This window comes from Seriola dumerili, unplaced genomic scaffold (assembly GCF_002260705.1).
Source record: "Seriola dumerili isolate Sdu_G_001 unplaced genomic scaffold, Sdu_1.0 BDQW01000454.1, whole genome shotgun sequence".
In the NCBI taxonomy this organism is placed as follows: domain Eukaryota; kingdom Metazoa; phylum Chordata; class Actinopteri; order Carangiformes; family Carangidae; genus Seriola; species Seriola dumerili.
The window spans coordinates 683430-709270 of record NW_019174709.1 but is presented as its reverse complement, the minus strand read 5'-3'; the positions used below and the strand labels follow the sequence as shown (position 1 = coordinate 709270).

General features: G+C 40.7%; 2 protein-coding genes across 2 annotated transcripts; both read right to left on the bottom strand.

Annotated features, from left to right (window-relative positions):
- Window positions 1-510: 510 nt before the first annotated feature.
- LOC111234725 (syntenin-1-like) lies at window positions 511-16340 on the bottom strand. The gene is made up of 9 exons (XM_022762901.1): window positions 16203-16340; window positions 11399-11450; window positions 10635-10731; window positions 6793-6893; window positions 5966-6130; window positions 4926-5101; window positions 4124-4295; window positions 2874-2965; window positions 511-2386 (listed from the first exon to the last, which is right to left on the bottom strand). Exons 2-9 carry the CDS (start codon window positions 11447-11449, stop codon window positions 2332-2334), a joined length of 909 nt encoding a protein of 302 aa, XP_022618622.1. The 5' UTR covers window position 11450; window positions 16203-16340; the 3' UTR covers window positions 511-2331.
- Window positions 16341-18304: 1964 nt separating this feature from the next.
- LOC111234733 (peptidyl-prolyl cis-trans isomerase FKBP1A-like) lies at window positions 18305-25775 on the bottom strand. The gene is made up of 5 exons (XM_022762913.1): window positions 25646-25775; window positions 25445-25492; window positions 22056-22168; window positions 21291-21449; window positions 18305-19779 (listed from the first exon to the last, which is right to left on the bottom strand). The coding sequence occupies exons 1-4, from the start codon at window positions 25680-25682 to the stop codon at window positions 21321-21323; spliced, it is 327 nt and encodes a 108-aa protein (XP_022618634.1). The 5' UTR covers window positions 25683-25775; the 3' UTR covers window positions 18305-19779; window positions 21291-21320.
- Window positions 25776-25841: the final 66 nt, after the last annotated feature.

Sequence of the window (25841 nt, the reverse complement as noted above, 5' to 3'; positions counted from 1 at the left end):
ATTTTTTTGGGGATGACAGGAGGAGGTGGGGGGGTGTTTGGCTTTTCTTTTTTTTGTCAATATTTGAATGTGTAACGTCATTTTATGCTTTAATCCTTGTCTGATTGTCTGCGTATGTGCTCCGTAGACTATGTAATGATAATTAATATATACAGAGGTTATAACGAGTCTTTAACATCCTACCATTAAGGACATTCAATGCCTTGTATAGTAATCCAGCTGACGTCATTAATATCTACAGATAACGTATTGTAAATGAACTATTTTAATGGCAATAGTAGTGTGTACAGTAAAACACATCAGTAGACGACATCTCCATTCACACTCCCACCACACTGTATAAAGCAAGACCAAAAGCCCCTATATTAAACAGCATGGAGGAAACGTGTGTGTTGTCTTCATGTGTGTGTTTGTCTCTGGATGTTGATATTGTGACAGTGTTGTGAAATTACTTGTTGTTGAGGATTAATGTCATGTTGAGGGGGTGAACGCCCACGAACACCATCAAGCTAACGTGAACAGAAAGATTGTTTATTTGTTTTACAATATTATCTTGGTTACATTCGTATATAAACTTTTAGATTTTTCTAATTTTTTTTTTTACAGAATGACATGGATGTTTATCAGATTGCATACCTAGAAAATTAAAGGAATACATGCATCCAAACATGAACAGCATTAAAAGGAGCAACTCTATATAACAAGTAGAAATTCACAACTGTGAGCTCTGCTCAGTCTCACTGTGCTCATCAGTCAAGGAAGGAATATTACAGAGGGAAGTCCACTAACAGCTCCGAGCAGAAGAGAGCAGGTTCACTAGCTAAACACAGGATGTGGAATTTAAATGCCTTTAATCTGAGCAGATGATTTTCAGCATCAAATTTGAGCAGTTTCCTATAGTTAACATACATTGACATGAGGCGCCACGAACACAACTATCGGACTTGACTGTTGAAATGGATACAGGAAAGTCAACCTTTTAAAAGGTAGTGGAAAAGTGCACTTAGTGGGTCTGCCCATCACAGACCCTGTCCAAACAAATACCAACAAGGCCCTCAAAAGTTACAGTTTGAAGCGCTTAAATCAGTCAAACACCCACATGCTGCGCTGGGATCCTGCTCATCTGTGCCGTTGACCATCTCATTGTTGTCATAATGTTTGTGGACAGGGCCAAGTTCCAGCTGCATAGGGCGACAAACGTCTACTGCTGTGCCTTTTCCCTACACTTTCCCCTGGAATGTGCACACAGTGTTCCAAGTACCAACAGTTTGAACACGTCAGCGTCTCATCGTGAAATTTGCTCACAGAGACAGGAAATGAGATGCAATGATACATCAAGCTATAGTAGAGAGTAGCAGCGTGCACAGCTCCACATCCTGAACAATGTATCGGTCGTAGCGATGTAAACGGACAAAACAAAACAGAGACACTCATAAATAATCCTCTTGTTTATAATAAACGTGATGATTATTTATCTATGACTGCGATGACACATGGTCATCTCTTGGAGAAGGTGGAAACTGCGATGTTGCCTCTCTCACTTGCATGTTGGAATCTAGGGTCTCTAAAATAAGATCATAATCTTGATGCCAAAATCAACACTAATATTCACCAGTATATGGTGAAAACTAAAAACAACCCTTTGCTAAAACCTATTATTTTTACTGGCCTAGTAAAAATAACTGTACACTGGAATCTAGAACAACGTCAGCAAACTTTTTCACGAGGCCCCCCCACCAGGTGTTAGTTCAGCTCAGATTATGTATGTACACACATTACGAGGCCAAGTGCAGGGATTGAGAGCACAGCTGTAATCTACATGGTACTGTAGGGCTCTGATGACTGACCATTGGCTGTTACAGCATTTTTAACAAGGTGAAACGTCTTGTGCCAATGATTCATCTCCACACTGAGGAGGAAGCTCTGGACTCATGATAGTGTGCATGGCTTAAAAAACATTTTGTACTGCCCGTGATCTCAAATACAAAACAAGAAAAAAAAACATGTAATACTCAGACTACAAGGTTAACATATAAAAAGTACAAATGTCAACAGAGATGAGGAAAATGTAGAAAAGGTGAAGAATATTCTGAACTGAAGAATAGAAAAAAAGGCATCTTAAGATTATGTTAAGGATGAGAAACGGCGATGATGATTGCGATGCAGGAGGTGATTTGGTATGAGGACAGAAAGAGAGAGAGAGAGAGAGAGAGAGAGAGAGAGAGAGAGAGAGAGAGAGATAAAGATATGAGTAAGGAAAGAGAGAACGAGAGAGAGAGAGATCTCTGTGTTGTAGACATCCAGACAGTTGTACAGTCCTCCTCATGGTCTTCACACCTCTGGGACAGAGTGATCCATGGCTGACCGCAGGAGGCCGGTGGACATCCTGGAGAGCAAAATCACACCAATCAGCTAATTAATTTAGGATGCTTCACGCGGTCATAGATGTAGCCTCTGTGACGTCACAGACCTCCTACTCAACTGATGTCCCCTGCCAGACTAATTAGTCAATCTGACAACGAACTGAAAATATTTTACTATTTCGAATGGATAAAACCTTAGTTAATTGTAGAGCTGTGTGCAGCTCTCTCTCGCCCTCTCACACACACAAGCACATTGACGATGGACCCGTCTGTCGATTGGCTAAAAACAATACATACATGTTTATTTGCATATAAAGCGGGGAAGGGAGATCCGATCATAAGTGGTCACTCACGACGAACGTGCAGACACATTTTAAAGGCAGGTGTGAACTGACCACTTGTGATCGGATCACTGCAGAGGTCTGAACAGGGTCTTACTCACTGATGTGAACTGACAAAGTTAATGATAAGGTGATTGGCACTAGACCAGGAAAAATGTTGAAGTCTCACCTCTTAATCATGTGTTCATAGATGAACTTGGGCATGATGGTGATGGTCATGGCGGTCGGAGAGGTGGTCAAAATATCCTTGATCTGAGAATCCTGGAGTTTACACACAGTGACAGTGACATATCAGTATGGCATGTAATCAGTGAATTACCTTTATATTCAAGGTGTTGTGAAACACATTCATATTACAGTTTTTCTCCCTTGTTTTGATAGTTATAAAAAAAGAAGCCCAGTATTGACAATAGATGAGATAAACACCACAGCTGTAAAAAAGGTGTCTTCACAAAACTCTTCATACAAACAACTAAATCACACAGAAAACACAGAAACAAAAAACTCCTCATGAGAACAAAAAGAAAAGCAACCATCTTTTTCAACGGCAGTGCACTGAGTCTGTTCATCAAAACCAGAAAATAAAATAAATATTGTAGACAGTCTGTTCGCTGCTCCATATCTGTGCTGTCATTTACATCAAGTCACCCACGTCGCATCTACTATGACAATTTCCCTGCCGCTCAGACGTAAAAGATCTGAGTGACAAATCCAGACTCGGATGTCTTCACAATGTATGTGTGTGTGACCTGATATGAGATTCCTGTATTGTCTATAATAATAAACCACAGTCTTTTCTGAAATGCTGCACAGAACCTCAAATTATCCAATGTGACACTGATTATTCTGCTGTGTCTCTTTCCTTATGACTTCATACCCTTTATACAGTCAAGGGTTTGGTACATTCACTGGTAGATTCAGAGTATTGTAGACAGAAAATTACCAGGAGATATCTGAGCGCTTGTGCCAATTGTTTTGCAAACCATGTTTTCTGAGTATGAAGAGTAAAGAGAACTGTGGGAAGTTATCATTGTATTTAGAGCAGTTTACAAAAGTACATCAAACCAAAGGAGAGAACTGTAGGAGCCAGCAAAACAAAATGTAAAGTTCAGACTAAAAACACATTGAAAACCCTCATCACAGGGCAGACAAAGACATGTCACATGTCTGCTGGGGCAAATACTGGACAAAAAGCAAACTGCTGATGGATCAATGCTGATACGCACTCAACACTTCACATTTGTACAGACTTCTGGATCTGTTCTAATGTTGGATCATTTTTAGCCCGTATTTTTCTCTGCTCTGACACAGTTCAAGATCAATAAAGTTAATCAAATGACACCGTTCACTTCTTCTCAATACTTCCACACAGTTTATATTCTGCAAACTATTTTGTGTGTGTAGAAATAAGTGTCTGACCTTGAGTCCAATAATGTTTTGTCCATTGATTTCACAGATGTAATGCTCAGTCAGCAGACCGTTGCGGGCAGCAGAGCCATCCTTGACCAGTGAGGTGATTTTTCCAGACTTGTAGATGAAGCCCACGTGGCCTGAGCTGTCTTTGTGCATGGTGACGGTGCGCTGAAATGGCCTGCAGACACACGGGTGTAAAGCTTTGATACACAGAACCTGATGCTGAGGCTCTTTCCTTTAAAATTACAATGAACCAGAATGTCTGTCAATTTATAATTATGAACATGAAAACAGGAAACTCAGAAATAGATGGGAAAATACAAGATAACAAGAGACTATTTGATAATGTTTACAAAAGTAAGGCTAAAAGATGAGCTGAGCAGCAAAGTGCAAATGATGGAGGAGCCAGCAGAGGGAGCCAAACATTGCAGCTACTACAGAAATCAGATGACAAAGAAAATCTCACCAGTTTAAATAACCGAAGGATATGTAAAGATACACTAATTTACACTCAAAGTTTTGCAAATGTGATGGCCATGTTTATATCTGGAATCTGTCACAAGGCCCTCAGCTCATCAGGCAGCAGCCTCTTATCTTTTCCTCAAATAAACTCAAAAGCTGGGGAAGCTGAGTCGAAGACAATTAACAAACCTTGAAATTTGAATTTTAACGTGAGTAAAAATTCAGGTGCTAAACTTAACACTGGTGCAATGGTCAAACTGGTACCAAAAGAAAACATGTCTAGATAAAAAAAATGTAGGACACACTGTTATAATCTTCTGTCCTCAGTTTATCACATGCTCCTCACCTGTCCCTGACCACAAGCTCAATGCGGGTCTCGGCCGCAGCCTTCAACGCCTTGTGGGCCTTGTCTACACTCCAGCCGGCACAGTTCTGTCCATTGATCTGCAGGACCTGGTCTCCAAAACGAAGCCCGGCCAGAGCCGCAGGGGAGTTGGCCTGTACCAGCTGGACAAACACTCCCTGTGAAAGGAAAGAGGAAACAGATAAAACATTCAAAATTAGTCAAGGCAGTCGAGGGAGAGAGAGGGGAGAGACAGAAGACAGACACTGATAATGGTGAGAAAACAAAGGAGTGACTCAAGAAGAGGGAGGCAAGGACACAGACAGGAAAGAAGAGATTAAATGTTCATAATGTAGAGAGAAAAGCCCTTGACAGATTATTTTAAAAAATGAAACAGTAGAAGGAATGACGTAAAACAGGATCAGCAGAAGGCTCATGTCTGAATAGTTCATTTAAAAAAATTGGTTCCACTCTTTTACTTGATGTCCATGCAATATAAGCAGCACTTTGGACTGGGGTGACATATATTTCAATTTTATTTGCCTATTCTGAGAATTCAGCTTGTTATGTTGTAAAAGAAAAAACAGTGCATGTTGTCTCTTGTTTGGATGCTATGTAAGCCCCCAGTTTACTGCAGACTTTACTGCATGATGTACAAATCACGAGTGTGCTGTGTCTGGTTCATCTCAGCAGGACATCGATTACCAATACTCTGAATCTTCTGTGTTTGCCAACTCATTCCAGTCATTTCAGCCCTGCGCACTGTGTTAGTGCAATTCCACAAACTGAATTATTAACTACGTTTGGATGCATATTACCACTTTCAAGCCGGCCAAGTATCAAAAGAGAGAGACTGTTAATGAACAAAAGCCAGTCACTGTTTCAGCTGGCACATTCAAGCCAAAGAAACACAACAAAACAAAAAAACAAATTGTGGATCGGGGGAATGTTACACTCCTCATAAAATGCGTTTTTACAGTCTGTCAGTCAGTGCTGAATAATTAACCCAGGTGTCTGTCAAAGAGCTTGTGATGCTGACTCACGTTGTCGATGGCCCTGAGCCGGAGTCCCACCTTCCTGTCCTGGTCCTTACAGAGTATAATCTCCCGCAGTCCTGGGCGGATCTCTGCCCGCCTGATGCCGACGTCCGCCCCTGTGACGGGCCGCACCATGCCCCCGACACCTGAGCTGGAGGGCACTGCCACTTGCTGAGGAGTGGGGAAGGGAGCCAGACAGCAGGAAGGTGAAAACGTATGAAGAGGTGGGTTGAGAAAGAACAAGTTGGGGAGGGGGTGGGGGGTGGGTGGAGAGGTGAGAGGAAGAAAGGATTAAAGAGAAACATTAAAATTCAGCTGCAGATGAAAAAGAATGCTGCATAAAATAGAGATATGTGGGAGGATTCAATTTCATCTCCTCCTCCACGAGTGACTGAGGTGCTGCTTTTGAAAACTTCATTATTAATATGCTTTGCACTAACAATAAAGAAATGCACAAAAAATATAAATAAATAATGGTAGAGGTAAAGATATCAACAAATGGCAGAGAGCACAGATGGTTAAATGCCAGCTGACAAGCTTGGGTGCTGCAAGAGCTTTGACATGTTGCAGGATCCACACATACACACACGCAATTGGAGGGGAGTGAAGAGCTCACACCCTCCCACACACTGCTCCAGGCCTGTGGTGAGTCACTCAGTGATGTGGATCTCCAGAAACCCAGTACTGTTGTGCTTTCGATACATGTTCAGCTCACGGTTTCCATCTACTAAAAACACATTTTTTCTGGCCACTTGGGGGCAGCGGGAACAGTTGCTTACAGAACAACATGATTATATACATGTATGTGGAGTCCCGCTTGTCATGTCACCTACATTATCAGCCACGGGCAACAGGGCCAAGTTCCTCTGGACTTCATCACTGTTGAGAGCCAGTCCCATGTAGTCTCCCAGCTCCTCCAGGTTTGGGTACAAGCCTGGAGGTACAAGTGGATGGAGGAAGAGGAGGGTGGGTGGGAAAAGGGAGCCAAAGAAAGAATTGAGGTAAAGGGAGCAGATGGAGGGAGGACAAACAGGTGGGAGAGAGGGAGAGTGAGAGACATGTGGTTGGTAGAAGAGAGAGAGAGCGAGAATGTGGAGGAGAAGAGAAAACAAGTTTACCTTAAGGTTACATTCTGTAATGAACAAATGAATATATAAATGCATTAGTGTATATGATAACACACAGGTATGTCTTTCTGAACCCCCCCCTGAAGATGTACATTGTAAGTTTTGAATTCACAGGTGTACAAACTCTGTTATATTAGCTACAACTCAGTAGGTTTTTTTTTAATCTGATCTCATTCTCTCCTACACGTTGTTTTATTCATGCTGTCGATCACAGCGGGGTCAAGTTTGAGCGACACTGAGACCTCTATTGGAAATCTACTGATAATAACCGCCCTGTGCTGCAGTGCAGTAAAACTTTCCTGGCATCAGTATTTAGGTCCTTGCTCTGATGGTAACTTGCTCTGAAGTGTTAGCTTTAGTGTGCATGTGTCCATTCCTCCCCTTTGTTTTCCTGTTCTGTCTGTTTAAATATTACAAAGACATGTATACACATACATGTACACACATACATGTACACACATACATGTACACACATACAGTTTTTATAACTGGTGATGCCTTGAAGGTTATGAGTCAGGAAGCCATCAGCTAGCAGGTTCAAAACCTCAAAACTTAGGGAGGTAAGACTTGAGTCTCCAGGATATTAAGCATCTCCTTTGAATTCTAACACACCACTACAAGTGTAACATGGGGTTAGGATTAAGCTCCCTGTTTACTGTCCCGTCTACCTTTCTGTTTGGACAGTGTGTACCTGTATGTCCCTATTCTTGCTTGCCTGCATCTCTTTTCTGGCAACAAGAGCCTGTCACTGCCCTTGCAGCAGAGCAATAATTACTGCAAAGGTATAACAGAAAGGACACGAGAGGAAGGCAGTCAGAGGTAGGAAAATAAGCACGAGCTAAATCAGACTATATGGTGGCATACATGAATATGCATGCTAGCCAGTCATTTAGAATTTACTGTGGGTGTCGCAAAGCGCACCTTGCTATTTTGGTTCATGTATGTGCAGCAGGACAAACACGGGTTGACTGAGGTGGAATATAGATCAGAGGGTGTGGTGATTATTAAATACAGTCTCAGCCAGTCACATCACTGGTCTCATCTCTGAAATTAGCTATGCCACGGTGAAGCATGATGACAACTCAGGATTCAGATCTGGTGACTGGGGAGGCCACTGAAGGACACTGAACTTATTGTCATGTTCATGAAACCAGTTTGAGCCGACTTTTGCTTTGTGACATGGAGCATTATCCTGCTGGAAGTAGCTATTAGCAGACAGCTGTGGCTGAGCAATAATACTCAGACAGGCTGTGGCATTCAAACTATGATTAATTGATATTAAGGATCCAAAGTGTGACAAGAAAACATTCCCCACACCATTACACCACCATCACCAGCCTGGACTGTCGACACAAGGAAGGTGAAGCAAGAACTGCAGCTCACTTTTTGTTTTTGGCTCCATTCTGAGTAAAAACTCTGGAGACTTCTTGTGTGTGAAAATCCCACGATCAGCAGTTTCAGAAATATTCAAACCAGCCCGTCTGGTTTTTTATGATCCAACCAAACCTCTTCCTCAATTGAGGGAAAACTCATTTACATGTCATCAGATATCTGTATGCTCTTCAATAAATCAGATACAAACTAAATTAGATGGAAATATGCTACTGTATATATAGAGAGAAATTCTATTTATAAATCAGATTCCAGATCAACAAAGGTAAATTTGCCTAGTTCAGTGATAGTGGGGACGACCGATTCTGTTATGAGAAATTAGCTGGGTGAATCAACAATTACCTGACTGCATGTAGAGCTGACTAATTTTTAGTTCTAGTATAGATATGAATAAATAAGTATAACTATACAACTGTATGTCTTGTAAACAGCCAGTTTTGATTATTTTGATCAATGTACACTTCAGGGATTTTCCTTGTTTCAACATCTTGTTTCTCAGTTTTACAAGGTAAGTCGAGTCTAAAGTCAGCATGGTTTGAGTCATTCACTTCAACCACACATATAGCAAGTGATCAGAGGTCACTCACTGCACAGTTACAGTTCACAGCTCTGGTCACGGTGGAAAAAGGGAAGAGAGAGAAACACCCATGTGCTGGGCAAAGACAAAAAGTACAAATGATAGAAAAATGGAGATTGTGATTCATCTGGTACTCCTCCTACACTAGACCCTAATAAAAAAAACTGAATGCGTTTCATTATATCAGAAAACTGAAAAGGCCTAGTCACATAAGCTGGCCTGCTCTCTCTTTTTCCTCATTTAGATTTCTGTGCTCTCCTGTTTTATCACCTTCTCTTTCATTCACCTCTCCCACACATGCCTGCTCCACATCCGCCCACATAGGCAAGTCAAAAGAACAATCAACTCTGCTCTTTTATTCAATTCAACACAATTTCACTGTTCTTGCAGTTTATCCTTTGCCTGACCTCTTTCTCTTCAGAAGTCTATCCATAGCTGAAGTTTGTGGGAAACAGCCTTTGAACTCAACCATACTTCTAAATTAGTCAGTAAATGAGGACTGAGATTTCTGGGAAATTCCACTGGCTGATTATCAATATTCCTTTCACCAGCCAAATGTGTCTTACTGATGCAGATCCAGGATACAGTATGTATGAATTGTGTTTTCCCAATAACAATGACAGGAAGAAGGAAGGTCATGTAGTTATTTAACACAGTGACCACAATTTACAGCATTAGTGTATCTGGCGAGGCTGTGGTCCAGTGCTGATGTCAATCAGGCCGTTCCCCTCTTACCTCCCACTCTCTGTCTCTCCTCGCCACCAGGAGAACAAACTCCTCCTTGTACCCCTCGAGCTCACTCCTGGGTCTCTCCACCCACCCTCCCTCCTTTTCAAATCAACTCCTCCTCCTCCTCCTCTCTCTTTCTCCCATCATTCCCTGTCCCAGCGCAACTACCAGAGCCAGTCTCCATGGTGACTCATGGTTAGCACTGCTGAGGTAAAAACAAAAGACCAAAAAGCCCACAGGACTCCAATCCAAACAGAGAAAAGAGAAGCCGAATGAGCGGGAGAATGGCAAAAGGGGGACAAGTGAGAGAAAATAAGCAGTAAGGTTGTGTTCTCTCATCTCTCAAGGGTCGTCTCTTCCATCTTTTACCCACTTTTAATATTTGGTGGATGCTTGAATTCTTTCTCTTTTCTTACATCTGAATATCACTCACTGTAAAGTTCAGGCGTATTTTCACACAAACTCACAAACTCAAAAAAACCTGCTCCAAAATACAATATGAGACAGAAACAGAGAGTCACAAACACAGAGGGATATAGAGAGAAATCACAGTCAGTGTGGGGGGCCCATTCACTCCCATTATTGTGCAAAGACCCCATAAGTCTCCCTCCCAACCCAGTCTTCTCACTCCACACGTCTTTATCTGCCCCAGAGAATAATCACAGACCCCCCACACAGTGACGCAGATAAGAAACAAGTGGAAAGACACAAAGTGTTAATGAAAAAAAGGATAGCAGGCACAGCTTAAGGGGTTTCTGCAACGAGTTTTGTTAATTTTATAAGTATAAGTATAAACAAGTTTGTATCACAATAGAAGGATAAAATACTCAAACATATAAATGAGACTCACTTGATCCTGGCATCCCAGCAGTAGCAGGCTGAAGCTGATAGGTTCCCTCAGTGATGGCAGGCATGGGGGTGGTAGTCTGGGCAAACTGGGCCTGGGCCTAGAAAGTAATTACATTCAACAGTCAAACGGCAAGCAGTTGTCATCAGTACAATACAAAAGAGAAGTAATTGCAGCAGGGTTGTTAAGGAAACATGAATCTTCATTAGAAATACATATCTTTTTTTATTTATTTATTTTTTAATCTTTTAAGCCTCAAAATCGTTTTATCAGAGTACCTCCATGCACTTCAAAATTAAACAGTGTACTGTGGGCCTAAGCAATATAAAAGACAATGACATGCCAATGGATACTGAAATGACAAAGTTAAAAGGATACTCTATGATATAGGACTCACAGCATTTATGTTGACTTCCAGTAAGTTGGGGGGCTCACAAAGGACAGATTAAACAAACAATGGCCAAAATCAAAGCAGCCTGAGGCCAGGATACTCTGACTCAAGCGCCACTTCCAAAAATGCTTCAGTTCCCATAAAGCTACTACATAGCACTTTTTATTACATTTTTGTTACTTTTTTATCTTACAGAAGAGATTTTACAGCTGTTTTAAGAGGCTTGTGGTAAGGACTCCTCACAGTGATTATACTGAACATCATGTGTAAAATTCCCCTTTCGTTCAAAATATAGCATAGAATACAACAGACAACAGAATTCATCATCTTCAGGTAGACGTCTTTGTCTAAAGATGTTTCGTCGCAACACACTCACCTTGATGACCTTGTCGACCTTCAGGTCTTCGAGAGATGGATACAGAGACATCCTAAAGAGAAAACAGAAACAGCAGTGAGTGGAGGACCTTGGGAAAAGGAGGACAGCGTGGCTGTATAAGATAACAACCCAGCTGGTATGCCTCCCCAGACTGCTGACCTGGATATCCTCATTTTACCTTAATGTAATCTATTCCCATTAAACTCCATTAAGCTACATTTTATATTAACATTGAATCTCCACTTGGACTCTCCACTGATCATTAAAACCAACGCTGTAGCTGTGTGCAGCTTTCAGCCATATGCAGTTCATTGTTGTGGTTTTCTAGACTAAAACCAAAAGAAATGCTGTTCACCCAAAACAACATGAAATGGCACAGAGATGAAATAAATGAGTGACTGATGAAGAAAATCAAACTGTCAGCCAAAGAGAGCCACACATCCTGCTCAAGGGCTGGCAGCACAGCTACAACAACACACAATGCTTGATATACATTTGCCAGATAACCATTTTTCAAGCAAGTAAATACATATCACGTAAGAAGACTGAAATGTCAATAAGTGGTAAAAAAACAGGTAGAACACTATGCTCTTGGGAACTGTTGATTTTAGAGCTGAAGGGATTGGTCAAGTGACACAAAATTAATCAGCAAATATTCTGATAACTGATCAATCGTTTCGTCTAAGATTCTCTGGTAGCTTCTTCAAAACGAGAATTACTGCTTTTCTTTATCTTATGTGATATTAAATGAAATATGTTTAAGATTCAGACTGTTGGATGAACAAAAAAAAAGGGACTGACATTTGTGACATTTTATAGACAAAACGAGTAACGGAGAAAACAATCTGCAGATTAATCAATAATGAAAATACTTGTTAGCCTTAGTTGAATTTACTTACAAATGTTACCATAATAATTATGGTATAACAATGAGTGGGAAAGATATGTAAACTATTGGCATATCATGACAGAATTTATTTTCTTAAACCTCTGGAAGCTGTGGACAGATTTCTCACAACATACATCAGCATAATTCCCAACCCTAAGAACAGTTACATTTGTAAATAAAAGAGTGACAAATATATTTAAGATGAGGCCATCCAATGTCCAGGTAATCTAAGTATGCAGTACACTTGTTCATAAACAACACAGTTTAGCATTGGCAGCAAAGATCCAGAGATAAAACAGGAGCACAAAGTGCCACGACACATGAGCTAATGGACGGGTGCGTGCATAGACACTGTTAGTGTGTGTAAAGCACAATGGAAATAATAGGGGCACTTATTCTGATATGTGTCATGACTCTGTGACAATACATCATTTCATCCAAGCACCTCATCTTATCTAATCTTGTTCTCATACTGGGTGGACTTAAGGTGTATGTGCGTGATGACTTTGATATTGACTTATTGCTGTGAATGACGAACATCTGGACCAAAGTCCCAGCTGAGAAGTGAACAGAGGCAGAATTAGCTCAACTACATTGTGTAATTGTACTTCCGCACTGTTTTCATGACAAAGATTTCTGTTGAAGTTCAAATAATGACATTACACTGACAAACACCTGGACCTGTACATACAGGTGACCTGTGCAAGCTGTAGAAACACAATGCATAAGTAAACATGGGCAGAGCGAAAAACAATACAGCACATGCAATAGTTAATGGCTCTCAGAATCCCATCATGTTGTAACCCAATTATGATTAAGCTCTAACCAAACCTAGACTCAGAAAAATCCATTACCATAGCATGTAAACAAAACAGCAGCCTGAAGAGGGAAGAGGAAACGAAAGATAACAGTCAGTCAGCTGACTGACATTATGCCCACAGTACACAAACACAAGCCAAGACATGCAGCAATGCAGTGTTTGATATGCAGTAATGCTCATATTTGTCTCTGTGTCCTGTTGTCGGCAGTGATTTCAAACAAAAAAGAAGGTAGTGGCTGCTTCCCAAGCACACTTATTACATCTGGTGTTGACATTTAAAATCCTAAGGCACATACAATGTAAACAACCATGTTTGATTCAAGCTGGAGACCTTTGCTGCATGTCAACTCCCTGTTAACCATTTCAGTTCTACTCCTGACACAGATCCCAGTACCAATGTTCTAATACTTACTACCAATCCAATACCAGAGGTAAGTCTACTCAACATATGACCTCAGTGGTCTGTTTCTTCTTATTTTGCACAACATTATTCATGTTTCTATTTCAACTCTCTCCATGTTGGTCATATCCTATAACTGAATTTGAATTTAAAATTTGTATATCTCACTGCATGGAAGTCATTTTGATATAAGGTAATACGAAGCCAAACAGAGCTGGTCCCATCATGGGACATCAACACCAACCCATCATGACTGAATGGCTGAATCTGAATTTAATCATTACAGTGACAAACAAACTATATTTAATGTGGATTGGTCACATCATGGCCAATACACAATCCACTTGAGAAAGTCATTATTGGCAAAGACATCAATCCAGCGTTTTTGACTGATGAGTCTCTAAAATAAAGACAAAACTGCCAAAAAAAAATCTTACAACACAAACTGATTGCACTTTAGTTTTTCCAGTCCTTCTACTTTTATATGATAAAATGTTTTTAATGACAGAAGCATCACTGATTTCTCACCCATTTTCTTCACCACACTGTGACAACTGTGTCACCATCACAAGACATGCGGACACATCTCTTACTCAATAAGGAACAGACAAAGTGAGGAGTCAGTAATATAAAAAACCAGAATGGCACTCAAGAGAGCTCATACCTCCACCAAGGCCAATCAATTCTACAGGCATGTCTAGCTTTGATAATAGAACAATAAAATCCTGGCACATGCGCACCGCTAATTATCCAGGTGCTGCACTGCCCATGTGGTGTAGTTCCACCTTTGCGTCACACTGTTGTAGTAATCTACGATGTTGGTTACATGAACAGGGGCTATATTTGAGTTTCCTCTGTCACCAAATGCGGTTTCTTGCGGGTGATGGTGATGCTTGTTTGCCAGGAGCTCCAGCCATCATTGTGTTTACAAAACGAAAGGTTAGGATATGCAGCACTACTTTGTCAAGGCAAGACGTCACAGTGACTCGCTACGTGAAGAGACAGGCCGGATGGGCCAGAGCTAGCTGGTTAGCATGCTAACTTCAGCAGAGGAAAAGAAGTGATAGACATAGAAGCAAAACAAGAGTCAACATGGGTGTTGCTCTTGACAGCTCTTGGTGAGTAAAGGAATGAAAATTGATGCTGAACTCACAAAGTTTCTTCTAGACTGGTAAGTAAACAGCTTTAAATTCTAACATTTGCTATGCAGCAATAGCAAAAACTTACATATAGCTCCTTTAAAGCATGTAAACCATCACAAATACAACTTTACACTGATATGTCAACACACACACTATGGTAGGATATGTGGTCAAACATTAACTTTGACACCAGTAAGTGGAAAATGCAATGTTTCCCTAAACTAACCAAATTATTCTGACCACAATCACATTACTGCCACATCTCACTCTCCCAGCTACTCCAGCCACTACTCTATTCTGATATTCTTAGTCCTTGCAGACAAGTGCATCATTGTGTGAGTGGACACAAAGAGGCATTTTAATACCTTCTAGTGTTTACTTTTCAGCTGTGTTTGTTTGCTCCCTTTATACCCCCCCCTCGTTTGGACTTGCAGGCTGGAGTTATAAATGAATAAGCCTGGAAAAAATTAGTGTTTAGGCAGCTCTAGCAATGACATAACCTAATCCTTGAGTCACCTCTGCAACTGCAGCTCAGATGAAGGGGACAAGTGAGATTATTTGACATGTAAAGGGAAATTTCCAACACTTGCATATACCCAGTAATATAAATGGTGATTAAAGGTTTGGCAAGTATCCCACAAACGCATTCCCCTACTTAGAGCAGTTCAACTGTTGTGCTCATTGCTACTCAGCCTCAAAGTATGTAGCTAGAAAACCAAAAGCTTTGGTGGAAACTGGATAGGAAAAAGAGGGCTAACTTCAGTAAGGCTGAACGAATTGGTTAGATACAAGAATGAGGTCTTCTTGGCAGCTTATTCCGGTCTATTGACATGGCTGGGAAAGAGACGGGGTGAGGGAGGGAGGAGGACTGACAACGGTAATAGGAAAAAAACTGACCCACACCCTTCCCTTTCTACTGTACATATGGAATGGGACTCATTATGTAGCATGGGTTCAGATGTTACACACAGCTAACATGCTGTAATGTTTTATAAAAAGGCTCAATACGCTATTAACGCTATAATAACACAGCAACTGCATATGGCTGAGACATAATACGTAGGGCTTAATAGACCTTAGCTTAATTATAATAGATTAGGCATTTCCTGAATCATCTAATAATGAGGGAAAAGTCCGTGCATAATTTTAAGGTAGTTTTACAGCTGTGCCTCCATCATGTTTTCTAAATGATTTGAAGTTACGACATTAAACGTTGCAAATCACCGTTAGCTAACGTTACGGTGCCTCACTTCACTGTCATTAAAAAAAAAAATAACCAACTGCTGTTAGCTGCTTCAGGAAGACAGATAAACACCATAGTCACACGCTAGCTAACAGTTAGGTGAAATTACAACACAGTGTAAAGTATATGAATAAAGACAAAACTAGCTGAGTTGCTAAGCAGAGCGTCTTTGTTCCGACACAAACAGCAGGGAAGCGAAGAGCTAACCTTAGCCGTTACGTTAGCTTGTTAGGTAAACGAAACCAGGATGTAACAGTTAGCGACTGCTAGCAAGGATTTGGTACAAGGGTTTTGGTATAGACACTCTCACCTTTAATGTCTTGGTTGTTAGATTAGCGTGGGAATCACAGACAGTTGCTCACTCCTTGTTTTCAGCGTCGCTCTTGCTCTTCTTCGTCGTTGAGACGGTACTGAAGGGGAATTCTGGAAAGTGATGTCACTTCTGGCTTCCTGGTCATGGTAACCACGTCAATCAATGTTGACGCTATAAGTCACGCCTCGTATCGGTCACATGAGATGTGATTCATTGGGACCATTTTACACCGAAGAAACTGAATTTATGATTAACCATCATGGCCCCGCATAATCTAGTGGCTATTTTTTTGTCTCAGCAAGACTGAGCTTTTGTTTTGGTTCCCCCTGTGTTGTGTTGTTGGTCTCTGTCAGGGGTCAGGTAAGGGTCCTTTCAGGTAAGGGACCAGGCCAAATGTATGTGGTAACATTGTCTTCTGCTCAGCCTTTGCTATATTAAAAGGACTGTAAGTAATACCAAAAATATTTACAATGCCCTAAAGATATAACTGTAAACGTGGGGAACAGTTATTTATAGTCACTGCCTGGTAAACACTGGACTGCTTTCATTAGATTTATGGCTTCCAACTATTCCTAATGGTTATTTTTTCATAACTGACTGAAGTTTCCTGCACCACGGCCTTACAAGACACATGACAGCAACAGCAACTTTGATGATCGCATTCCAAGATGTAATTTACAGAAAAATCCCCTCATTAAAAAGCCATAAAAATAAATCAGGATTTTTTTCCCAAGCAATCAGCTGCTCAGCCGAAGTCACTGTACATAAGATGATGATACACAAAATTGCATTCATCCCTCAAGATCACATAAAGCCTGTTCTACTGGAATGCCTCCATGTTTGTCTACCTCAGTTGCCATAGGTATCGGTTCTTAACTGAGCTCCTGAGAACCTCTGATTTCTCTATTACATTTAATATTGGGCACTGTGTAGTATTGTTTATTTTTAGTGTACTTTCTTTGGTTGGTTTATTCCAGATATCTAGGAATCATAAAGTCCCATTCCTAGAAGGATACTGATTTAAAACTACAAAGTTTATAACTGATAACACCAGATCTATGCAGTACAGAATGCAAATTTCAAGTCCAACTTTTCCATTATGTAAATCATGTACAGAGGTAACCTTCTAGTGTGGCTCATGTAAATGTACCCCTTTGAACTAATTATCCCCAAAATGATGAAATTTAGGGGCACAGAGTTACTTATTAAACTCATATAAAGGTTAAGTTTTATTTTTAAGCAATAGAATCCAATTTATGTTAAAAATGTTTTTTAGTTAAATAGCCAGTGCTTTATATTTGACTCAGAACAGAGTAATTGCCAAGGACATACAGTTGTAATGCACAGAAAGGAGTACGGCTGTAAATCCTGCATACTGGGGTAAATGGACTTCACCACTGAGTGATACTGTGCATCTATTAGGCAAAGTGGACAACTTCCCTGTTACCTCACACCAAAAGCCCGCTGGTTATATGTAATTTGCTTATCTGCATATTTGTATTGGACAATCAGCCAAGGTGAGTCCTAGATCATTATCTAATCTTTGTTGCCCCATCCTGTCAAAATCTAACAGGAAACTTAATTTTGGTGTTTATTCTGCTCACATGGTGCATTCCCCTACATAAAGTTATTGTTGATCAAAGTGACTTTAAAACTATTTGGCAGACAGAAAACCTGAAGCCAGTTGGTGTCCCAGCAGAGGAGTAGTAGTCAGTCTCTCTGTGCTCAGGCATATGGCACAATGAAGAGGGAGAGGAATAAGGGCATTTGCCCTGGTCCCATTGGATTTTTTAATCTCTTTTTCTTTGATGATAACACTTTTTCATGTAAAATCTTTATCTCAGGGACATCCTGATAGCCGAATGTGCAAGGTGCGTACTGCAACATCCCTGGTTCGGATCTGACTAAATGTAATATCTCCCAATCCACGTGTATATTGTTTTTGTAATTATTTATTTTAACACAAGTAGTGTCAGAACCACACCACCAGCTTTTCATTAATGCAAAACTTTGACAGGGGAAATATACATTTTAATAACTCAAATATGTAGTTTAGTAGAGAGAAAATAGGAGAAAAAAAATACACTTTCATAGGCAGGTGGAGAGCACTTCTTTTATTTTAAATATGTCATCATTGGTTTAGCCTGCATACAGTAACGTATCAGCACATAACTACACAGTACAGAGGTGGACTGCTGCCACACCAGTTGCAGCTTGGCCAATATGTAACATCGACAGCCACAGTCAATTATCTGACAGCCAGGCCAGCATATTCCTTCATTTAAACTCCATTTAAAACTATTTATTTGAGATACAAAACCACTTGGATGCCTGTGTGTCAGCATTTTTTTTTTTCTACAACCACACAGACTTCAGTTAGGCAGCGTGGCACTTTACTGACACCGGCAAAAAAAGAAAAGAAAAAAAAAACTACAAAAAAAGAAGCACATTATCTATCATCATAGGTTATACATTAGCTTTGTTGATTCTCAGAGATAGAAAGTTGGCATCTGAAAAATACACGATTGAAGTTGTTACACAAAATAAGGTTGGGGGAGGTCACAATTTGATTGATTCCTCAACCCCCTTTTGTAAATTTCAAGCATTTCCCTTTTTTTTCTAAGACAAAAAAATAATAAACTCCAATTGATGTGCATCACCACAAATCCTATCTTTGCACTGTTCGACCTGTGTATGGCTTTAAATGGGGTTTAAAGACTTGGTGAGATGAGAAGGCGATAATATTATTAATAATAATAATAGTAATAATAATAATAATAATAATAATAATGCAAATCAGATGCAAAGCGTTCAACATCTACGTACTAAGATTTCCAATCGGGCCTAGAACATGCAGACAGGGCAAAGTAGTAACCATGTGTCTGGTGAGAATATTGAGGCACACATTAGAACTACCTACAACTGTGATTGGTTCTCCTTCGCGCCAATTACCTCTCTGGAGCTCAAACTTCGGTTAACGATTTAAATGAAAAAGAAAACACAGTGGCACTATATAGAAACAGGCATTTTATGTAGTAAACTCAGTCCCTGTGTTGCACCATTAACGGCTCCACTAAATTCAGCCCCTAAGCCTTTTCTCTAACAGAATCTCATTTCGTTTGTTCTGGTTTTAAGGGATACAAATGTGTGCTTTTCATTTTCTTTTATACACTTTTTTTTTGTTGTTTCTGTAATATAACAAGCACCAGCTCTTAAATATTATATGTTGACTCATTATGATAAATGTCGCTGTTTGTGGTTCATTGGTATTCTGTACTTCTCGGCATAACCATGCACAACCAGCACTTCAAAAAAAACAAAGAAGAAAGTAAAGCGCAAGTTCAAAAGAATTCAAGATTAAGAACATGGAGGTTTGTAAGGTTATGGCCCATAGTTTTTAGGAGGAAGAATATGATGGAAAAAATATAATTAACTCAGTCACAGAGACAAAAGAACACAAACTGTCATAGTTTGATGAAAGAAGTAGTGGAACTATAGACTCAAGCCTCTTATAGAATCAAGTGCAGACTCTCCTAGTTTCTCTCTCCAGGTCACCCAGGTAGGAAGTAGTCACCTGTGAAGACAGCAAGAGGGAGAATTCAGGGATGAAGCACAAGTAAAGTAAGTTAAATCACACAGATACTAAATCTCTACTTAATCTGACTCTCTGAGAGTTTGGTCCAGTGTTGACTTTACTCAAGACTGACATGAGCAGACTGGCACCAAAAACATCGTCTTTGGCCAATAATGTATTAGTATGCAGGTAATTTGTTTGAGGTGTTTTCGCTAAAAGTAAAAATACAATGGATGTGTAGCAGCTAAAAGGCAGAACTAAAAACTTCCTAGGTTTGTTTAACAAACAGGCAACACAGATTAAATGCAGATGCTGATGTAGGATGTTGCAAAAAATGTAGATTTAGCTAGATAGCAGGCTATGCTCCTGATGAGTGAAGTCTGAATAGTGACGATGAGGTCCTAATAGTCTTAATGTGCATCACACAGACATGATTTTGGTGATGAAAAGTTAGTCTGCATATGAATATTATAAGCTCTAAAAATTTCCATTTCAAATCTTTGAGGTCTTTGAGAACATGTTTGACTTTGAACGTCAAAGTGCTGCATTATGACATTTTAGGAACTTTAGGAACTTCAAAATGCTGGAAAAACAGGAAATTAAACAGTCACTGTGATTATCAATCTAAACAAGTCTGTCCAAGTTGATTTTCTTTTTGTAGTGAAATTAAAGGACACCACTGACTGCCTGAAAGGGAGGAAATGTATAATTCAACAACTATTATAGGCTTTGGAAATAAGAAAATCCATTTAGATTCGAAATGCATATTTACTGCAAACTTGCCAAAAGCAAAGTGTCTTGACAGTGCTGACTTTTTTGGGAATAGAGAGTCAAAAATGGAGAAAAGCTAGCTAGCTTAGCTTGGGTTGTGGGACAGGACAATGGTTCTTCCTCTCTTGCAAACTTGCTAGCTTGGAGAGCATCTTCCCTTTTTTTAAGTGCAAGTTTATTGGTTCCCTCTGTCAGTAGGTAAATGCTGCTGCTAGCTGTGTAACTTTGCCAGTTCATAAGAGATGTTATCAATTCATATCAATGTGTCCCGTTAGAGTGACAAAGTCATCATATACTGGGAAACAATGCACTGGGTAAACAAGCTAGTTAGCCATTGTACAAAATAACTGTATGACAGATCAGTACATATATTCTGTTTCTATCCAAACAATGACTGACAGCTCAGAAATAGAAGCTATAAGCAGGCCCTCCGTCCATCCCTCCTCCAAGCAACACAACAACACAGAGTCAAGAGGCTCCTTTAAATAGCCAGTTTTATCTGTGTCATTTACATCTAATTACAACGAGAAGGAGTAAGCAGCACAGAAAACAGAAAAATACTCAGACAGCTACTGGGACTGACTATCTTTAGCCTGCTCCCAACTTGCGAGTGTGTTAGCTGTTAGCTCATCAGAAATGGCTACACTACAATACAGTAGTTCACCGAACCTCTGTCACCACCTGTTTGACGCATTTCTGGTGTAACTGGGCCCTTGAGAAGAAACCAAGAGATTACTTACACAACACAAAAAATAGGATGTAGATTTGTTTCATTCCAAACCCAGCAGCTCAACGTCAAAGATAAGTGTGGCGTTGGGAGGGATGATGCCCGGGTGACCTTTGTTTCCATAAGCGTAGTCAGGCGAGCAGGTCAGCTTGGAGCTTTGACCAACACTCATCTGGAGGAAGGAGGAGGCAGACGATACAAACAGAGACAACAGGCGTCATGGAACAGGTAGTCTGGCCAACAAAATACAGTTAGTTGGTTCATACACACTCTGAAAGTAATGGTGAAAACATCTCACTTACTAATGATGCTTCATTAGTTCTAATCTAATCCTGTCATCAACAGCTTTTTAAACAGCCTTGCTCAGATATTGAAGAGTGATGTTCATGAAGTTACACCATCTTGAAGCTACAGGACCTTCAGACAGGCAGCACCGTTCACCAGCCACCTCATCTACATGCTGTGTGTGTGAGACATAGAGCTGCGTCCATGTTGTATAGGCCCGATGTTTGCAGAGTTAATGGAAACCTCAGTGAGTGAAAACTCGATAACGGTACCATGTCAATAAATTAACGTATTTCAGCAGATAAAATAATAACAATAACAGCAGCAAAACACATTTTCTTTTTTGCAATCTACATTATTTCTGCCTCTGAATCATGACTGGTGAAGCTGCCTAGTGGCATGACTTTTTCCTTCAATCTATTTGTAACGATTAGATTCATCAAAAGAAGTGTGCATTTCATTTGCACAGTATGCCTCTAGTTCTCCAGCCTACCTGCACTACCCCCTCTTCCCAGCCTCGGATGACTTCCTGCTTGCCGATCTTGAACCTGAAAGGTTTGTCCCTGTCACGGGATGAGTCAAACTTGCGTCCATCTGTCAGGGAGCCTGCGAACAAGGAGATGAATAGAGAGGACAATGTCAGAGTCTTTTTTCTGTGGATGAAAAACCCAAACTCTTACCTCTAAACGTGCACAACGTTACAGGAGTCATCACTAAGAGGAATTCCTGCTGCAAAAATTGTTTAAAATGATGGGAAAATACTTGTTTTCTGTGCAGATAAAACCTAAATATAATAACACTGGAAACAAATGGATCTTCCCGGCTTGTCTGACATCCATCTTCCCTGCTGTGTGTATATTGAGAGCGCAAATGAAGGGATTCCAAGGATCTCAGAAATAGCTGCTGCAGCTGTCTGCGGGGTGGGTTTCAGTGTGACAGTCAGGAAAACGCAACCATCAGTCCGCAGAATAGCACCCCTCCAAGACTATTTACGCCGCCGCTATTACTGTTATTAGCACCAGCAAGGCAGCATGTGTGTGTGATGGTTTGGTGTGGTGTGGTGTGTGTGTGTGTGTGTGTGTGTGGGAGAAGGTGCAACATTGGGCATGTCGTTAGGCACATCAGGGGGGCGTCTGGCAAGATACAGCCTTTAATCCAAGCAGTGGAGTGGGTGTCCTGTCCTCTTCTGGACATCTAGATAGCAGCCTAATGGAATTATCTGTAAGAGCTGAAAGGTACTGTCCAAGTATCAAAGGCAATGAGCATCAATACGTTGCTTTTCCCATCTCACCACCGAACAACACAGTGCTGACATTTTCTCACATCAACCATTTCCTGCAGGCAGAGCCTTTCCAAAAAATCCAGCAAATCCAGGTTTTGATCTTCCCTTGTACGTCTACATTTAAAAAGGCTTGTGTAACAGACTATCCTGTTTCATGTCTCATTTAAAGGCTGCTTTGTAGGCTGACAGGAAGGGAGGCCGCCCAGAGAGGAAATCCTGTAGTTTGTGTGATATAAAAAAACAAAAAAAACCAAAACAATGCAGGCTCATGCCTAAAATGAAATTTAAAAAAAAAAAAAACATTTCACTGAGCAAAGCCCGAATCAGGTCTCATTTCAAGTTTATATTCAAGCAAAGAGGCTTGTATTACAGAGATAGATATGTCTGTCTTACCAGGCAAGAAGGCTGAGACCAGCTTTGCCAAACCAAGAACAGGTGCAGACAAATATACAGTTAAGCACGCTGGGAAGCAAAAGCCATCTGAAATCCCAATTAGCTGCTGATGCTACATGTGTTACTGTTAGTACTGTATTTACACTGTAATACTTTTAATACATTTAATGCTGGCGGCCTGGCTCTATGAACGGCAATGTCTGTCTGACAGTCGGTCTTTGCACCAGACAGTGTCTGTCTCAATAACTATTGGATTGGTTGGCATGACATATTGATTGATGGTCCCCAAAGGATGAATGCTAATGACTTTAGCTATCGCTTGACCACTAACACCATGAACAGCTTGACATTTGTGATTCTGAGTCAAATGTCTCAGTGACTATTGGATGGATTGCCATGAAATTCACGTCCAGCTCAGGTTGAATTGTGACAACTTCCCTTGATCCTCTGACTTTTCCACTAACGCCATAATCATTTCAAAATTTTGTTTGTTCAGTACTTTGGTTTATGACTAAATACCTGCAAAACTAATTGCATTCCCATCAGCAATTAGCGATTGACAATTAGCAAATGTTAGTATGATAACACACAAAACTAGGAAAGTGAGTGTGCTACACATCATACCTGCTGAACGCTAACATGTTATCATTATGAGCATGTTAGCATGCAGACATTAGCATTTAGATCCAGCTAGCTTGGCTGCAGACACTTGGTCCTGTTAGGAAATAATTAGAGCTGAAACGATTAGTTGATTAATCGATTAGTCAAAGCAACTAGTCAGCAACTACACTGATGATTGATTAATCCTTCTAATAATTTTTAAGCACAAAAATAGAAAAAAATCACATTCCATTTTTTGAAAGATGAATATTTTCTGGTTTTCTACTCTTTTATCTTTGTGTTTGTAGAAGGTCTATGGTTATTGTCTGTTAATCAGACAAAACAATACATTTTAAGAGGCTCTGCAGCATTGTAATGGGCTTTTCCTTTATTTGTTGACACACTATTAACCAAATAAGTAACTAACTAACTAACTAAACTAACCAAATAATGAACTGATTAATTGAGATGATCCTTACATTAATCAATAACGAAAATAATCATTAGTTCCCACCCCAGATATAATCCTGTGTTATTGGCCCTTTTAAGTGTATCATGATGACACAAAGGAGGTATTAAGAATCTAAAGCTACAACTGATATTATGAGTCTCTACAGGAATAATTTAGTGAGATGTTTTACAGGAGGTTTCGTGGGAATACCTGAAATATTTATTGCCATTAGAATATTGTGTGCCTGTGGAGAAAATATTACATGTTTAATACAGTGAGTCTGCCATTATTTCTGTTGCCCAGACGATCATAATCCGCTCAGCCAAACGCCACCAACCCCCCCAGAAACTCCAACAAAGACAGAGAAGCGCAGGAAATCAGACGGGATTTAAAACCCCGCTGTCTGATCTGTCTCTGTCTGTCTGTCTGTTTGTCTGTCTGTCTGTCTGTCTGTCTGTCTGTCTGTCTGTCTGTCTGGGCCTCTGAGTGAACCCCGCGGCGGAATCCGTCTGCGTCTCCTTTATTCCCCCCTAATTCTCTCCAGACAAGACAAATGACCACATTATCCACTGATCTTGATGAGACTGTAATGGAGCGCTTGGCCCAAACTGGAGCGCGCATTATTTTACGCAGTGATGAATCCGGAGCGCTGTCCCCGCGACACACCACCACCACCACCACCACCACCACCTTCACCTCCACCACTGCTGCTGCTGCTACAGGATCATAATCACCTCCGAATATCTTGAAGACAAATGTGCTTCCAGGGAGAGAAAATGTGGTGAAGGGGTTAAATCCTCATGCAGCCCAGTCGGTGACTGACAGCCTCTGCCTCTTTGCCCTACTGAGAAATCACTGCCTGGAAGGTTTGAGGCTGGAACATGTCTGCTGGCAGAGGTTAACGCGCTGCACAGCGTTTAGATGTGTACTGTAGTATCACCATAACCTAATGTTCCTGTGAGGATTTACAGTTTTTGCTGTGACACTTACAGGATTACCATGTCTGGATGTTTATCATACGGGTGTAGGAGACAGTTGCCCACAGCCGTCACTCCACTTGCACGGCCTTCATTAGTAGAAATGCCCAACTGGAGTAGCGAAATGTGCAGGATGTGTCCATGCATGCAGAAGAACAAGTTTCTTATTTAAAACTCACCAACATAATGCACCACGCACGTCTGTCCTTTTTTGGGGAAAGTCCTTCCTGTGGGGAAACCAAAGAGGCGCTTAATATAACGGGCGTATGCAATTAAGGCGGTGTTTTCTGCGGCTGTATAAGACACATGCAAACAGAGAAGTGCAAACATGCACCTAGAAATTAACACAAACACGTTTCCCTTTTGTGCAGTCGCTTTACCGTCGCCCGGGGTTATAGTCTCGATCTCGACTCCCATTTTTAAGTGGCGTGTTCTGGAGCTCTCCCCGCACCCGGCAACACTCCTCCCGCAGTCTGTCTGTCTGCTCCTCCAGCGGATATTCTCTCTCTCTCTCCCTCTCTCTCTCGCCCTCTCTCTCTCTCTCTCTCTCGCGCTCACTCCCTGCAGGGACACCAG

Bases quoted from the DNA above. Each gene is read 5' to 3' on its own strand.
- LOC111234725 (XM_022762901.1), bottom strand. From the start codon at position 11,449: ATGTCTCTGTATCCATCTCTCGAAGACCTGAAGGTCGACAAGGTCATC. The intron at 10,732-11,398 runs GTGAGTGTGTTG...ATTACTTTCTAG, and splicing joins AGGTCGACAAGGTCATCAAG to GCCCAGGCCCAGTTTGCCCA. The intron at 4,296-4,925 runs GTGAGGAGCATG...GTGTGTCTGCAG, and splicing joins GAGCTTGTGGTCAGGGACAG to GCCATTTCAGCGCACCGTCA.
- LOC111234733 (XM_022762913.1), bottom strand. From the start codon at position 25,682: ATGGGAGTCGAGATCGAGACTATAACCCCGGGCGACG. The intron at 22,169-25,444 runs GTGAGTTTTAAA...CCTTGTTCGCAG, and splicing joins GTGCGTGGTGCATTATGTTG to GCTCCCTGACAGATGGACGC. The intron at 21,450-22,055 runs GTAGGCTGGAGA...TCCTTCCTCCAG, and splicing joins GGGAAGAGGGGGTAGTGCAG to ATGAGTGTTGGTCAAAGCTC.